This window comes from Myotis davidii, unplaced genomic scaffold, assembly GCF_000327345.1.
Source record: "Myotis davidii unplaced genomic scaffold, ASM32734v1 scaffold937, whole genome shotgun sequence".
Taxonomy (NCBI): domain Eukaryota; kingdom Metazoa; phylum Chordata; class Mammalia; order Chiroptera; family Vespertilionidae; genus Myotis; species Myotis davidii.
The window spans coordinates 1,561,462-1,564,600 of record NW_006288252.1 but is presented as its reverse complement, the minus strand read 5'-3'; the positions used below and the strand labels follow the sequence as shown (position 1 = coordinate 1,564,600).

Sequence of the window (3,139 nt, the reverse complement as noted above, 5' to 3'; positions counted from 1 at the left end):
GGCCTCCAGGCCTCCGCTCAGGGGAAGCGGCCCCTCCTGTTCTTCCCACGACCACCGCACAGCACACGGTGCAGGACAAGCCCACGCGGCCACGCACAGGGCCTCCTGAGGACGGGGCAGCGCGCCCACTGCACGGCCAAGGCCGAGGGCTGCTGGGCGAGGGAGCTGGAGGCTGTTCCCAACGCTCTGCTCTCCTGGGCTCTCGCCGTCCCCAGCTGGGCTCCCCCGCCCACCTGCTCGTCTCAGGACAAGGGGCTCTGACCACCGCCCAGCGCTGAAGGCATTTCCGGGAAGCTCCCAGGTCTCCCTTCGCATCCGGCGCCAATGACCGAGGCAGGCGCCAGGAGACTGGGAACGTGCCGAGCAGGCGGAGGCGGGCGTGCAGCATGGCGCCGGTGGGGCTGGAAGGGGCACTGCCCGGCCTGCCTTGTCCCGGGAGGTGGGGAGCCTGTACCATCTCGACAGGAAGCTGCCTCCTGCATGCTCCCAAGATGCATCCGTTTTGTCTTAGGTGACGACAAGCGGTGACTTTTGGGGACCACGGTCAGGCACAGCCCACAGGCTCCCCCGCCACGAGGCACCTAAAGGCATCTGCCTAGGTCTTGCTACTTGCCCCCCACAATACTCCTGGGTAGAAAGAGGCTCCGAGGAGGCAGACGGGGTCTCCCTGGCCAGCGCTCTAGGTACCCCCCAGGGCGGACGCGGGGAAGGTAGCTGGGCGGAGGCTCACAGAACTGAGTCGCCAGCATTGCCGCGGACACTGGCTCAGACGCTATTTGGGGAGCCTTTTAAAGACATGAACAATAAGCCACAAGTCTTGTATTTTAAGTTTCTGCTGATCACTGTTCATTCCTTTCAACACGAAGTCCAGAAAATGGAATGACGGACTGAGACTCACTAACACTGACCCAACCGCCCTCAGCTACCTCTCCTAGTGGGCGCGGAGACGGAGCTGGGCGGCCCTCGGCTTGGGTCTCCCTGGAAATCCGCTCCTCCCATTGGCCTTAAAACCTCTGCCGTGAAGACTGAACATGGCCCGCTCACACGCAATCTCAGTCCACCGCTAACGGAGAGCCATCCCCCAGGTCACCCGGAGGGCGGACGGCCTCTGAGCCCGCGGAGCCCGAGCCCCACTCACCACGTCCAGCCCTGGGAATGCAGCCCGGCCCTTGGCCTCGATGGTCCCTTCCATCTCGTGCATGGCGTCTCGGAGCACAAACCTCACGGACTCGCTCGCAGATTCAGGAAACATCTGGCAGAGGTTGTACAGCTGCCTGTTCATCAGAAACACAGGTCCGTGCAGGGCTCCAGCCGGGAAGGCACCCTCCACCCCGGGACCTCGCCTGTGCGTCACTGCCGACTGAGGCTGGAGCCAGAGCCCCGGTGACCCGCCCCCTCCGACGGCCCCCTGGCGGCTCCTGTGCTTGGCTCTGTAACAGCCCCTCTGACCTAGGCTGTTTGCCAGAGGGGAGCACGTTCTATGTGCCCACCTGGCTGACCGGCTACGTGCTTCGCCACAAACTCGCAACTCCACCTCAGGTCTGAAATGGCAGAGGCCACTAGGCCCCACTCTCACTAACCTCCCACGTGGAAGACCCAGGCCTGCCCCAGCCACTGCAGGCCACAGGAGCCTGCCCAGCACCACGTGCTCCACACACCTCAGCCGCCCAAGCAGAGCATGATGGGTCGCTGGAGAACGAAAGCGAGTCAGCCATCGATACCATGAACAGGCCCATGTCTGTCGCTCTGAACTGAGGACACGCCCAGCTCTGGGGCAGGAGCAGCAGGTGGCCTGTCACAGGTGCTGTGTCGTGGCTGCACGTGAGTCCCATTTACCAACTAGGTTGACCTTCACACCCCGTCATGTATTCTTACGGCTCTAAAGTTGTTCAGCTCAGCGCCCCGCCGCCATTTCTACTCACACAACCAACTTGTCAATCACTCTGAGGTCTGGTGGGTCCTCTGTAGCCAGTTCGCCCACGTATTCCAGAAGGAAGCCGAACAGTTTCTGGGGGACACGGAGGGGAGCAGCTCAGTGCTGACCCGGAACGGACCTGGGCAGACACGCACCGCCCTCTCTGGCTGGCGGGGGCGGGGCTCAGCGCGGCAGCAGGCACCCCACCCTGTCTCAGAGGGAGGGGGCGTCACCGACTTCCCTGAGGGGCTGGCCAGGCTGCTCGATGGCCACAGGAGGCCAACCCTCGGGTGACCTGAGGGCCCCGGTGGGGGCCTCCTCCAGGCCTGCCCAGGGCTCCTGATCCCCGCCGCTCAGGGACGGCCCGACGCTCCCGGCACTGACCCCGCTGACCCCGTCTTCACGCACCTCTAACTTCGCCTTGTTCCCCACGGCGAGGCTGGGGTGGTGGCACTTCTGGATCCGCTCCACCACCAGCAGCTGCTCCTCCACCGGCTTCCCCGCCAGCAGGGACCTGAGGTCCTCAGAGGACTCGGGAGCTGCCAAACACATGGCACTCACTGCTCAGACCGGCTCTCGTCTCGGGAACAGACGCAAACCCGAACTCAGCGTAAGCGGCACTGCTCCCCTCGCGGGTGCGAGAGACAACGGAACGTGCCCTTCGCTGCGTGTGGTCACATCACAAGCCCCCATGTGTCCGGGCGAGGGGGGAGCCACCACCTGAGAACAGGCACCGCGAGGAATCGCCTCCAGCCCCGTGCGCCGTGAGCCAAGCCCACAGAGGGCGGAAGGAGCCACGTGAGCGTAGCCGTGGCTCGCACCTGCTGGAGCCACTGCCACGGAGCTGGCCTCACGGCGAGCCCACCGTCCCTGGAAATGACCTACAGTCACAGGACAAGGCGGGACTGCTGGCCAGAGTGGACGACTCTTCTGTGTCCTGGAGGGACACTGGCCTGTCTGATGCCGCTCAGCGGCCCCTCCCTGGTGACCCCCTGGTCCCCCAGGCCTGCCCACTGAAGGCTGACACTTAACAATAGCACGAAGACACTTCTCCAGAAAGGTGTGTCTGCCGCCTCCTGTGTGTGGCCATGTAACAAAGCCCCCCACGGTGCCAGGACCTGGGTCAGGCCCCAGGCAACACTGGACAGACAGGAGGAGGATCATGCCCGCTCGCCGGCGAGGCTGCAGCCAGCATGAATCCAGGTCTCCACGCGTTCAGAGAGC

General features: G+C 64.4%; 1 protein-coding gene across 1 annotated transcript in view; it reads right to left on the bottom strand.

Moving 5' to 3' along the window:
* NOP14 (NOP14 nucleolar protein) overlaps positions 1–3,139 on the bottom strand; it is a 12,807-nt gene that overhangs the window by 5,502 nt on the left and 4,166 nt on the right. The window contains exons 8-10 of the mRNA XM_006760121.2: positions 2,324–2,454; positions 1,923–2,008; positions 1,139–1,274 (exon numbers count right to left, since the gene is read on the bottom strand). Of these exons, the coding sequence (XP_006760184.1) occupies positions 1,139–1,274; positions 1,923–2,008; positions 2,324–2,454 (353 nt within the window). The remainder of the gene's footprint in view (positions 1–1,138; positions 1,275–1,922; positions 2,009–2,323; positions 2,455–3,139) is intronic.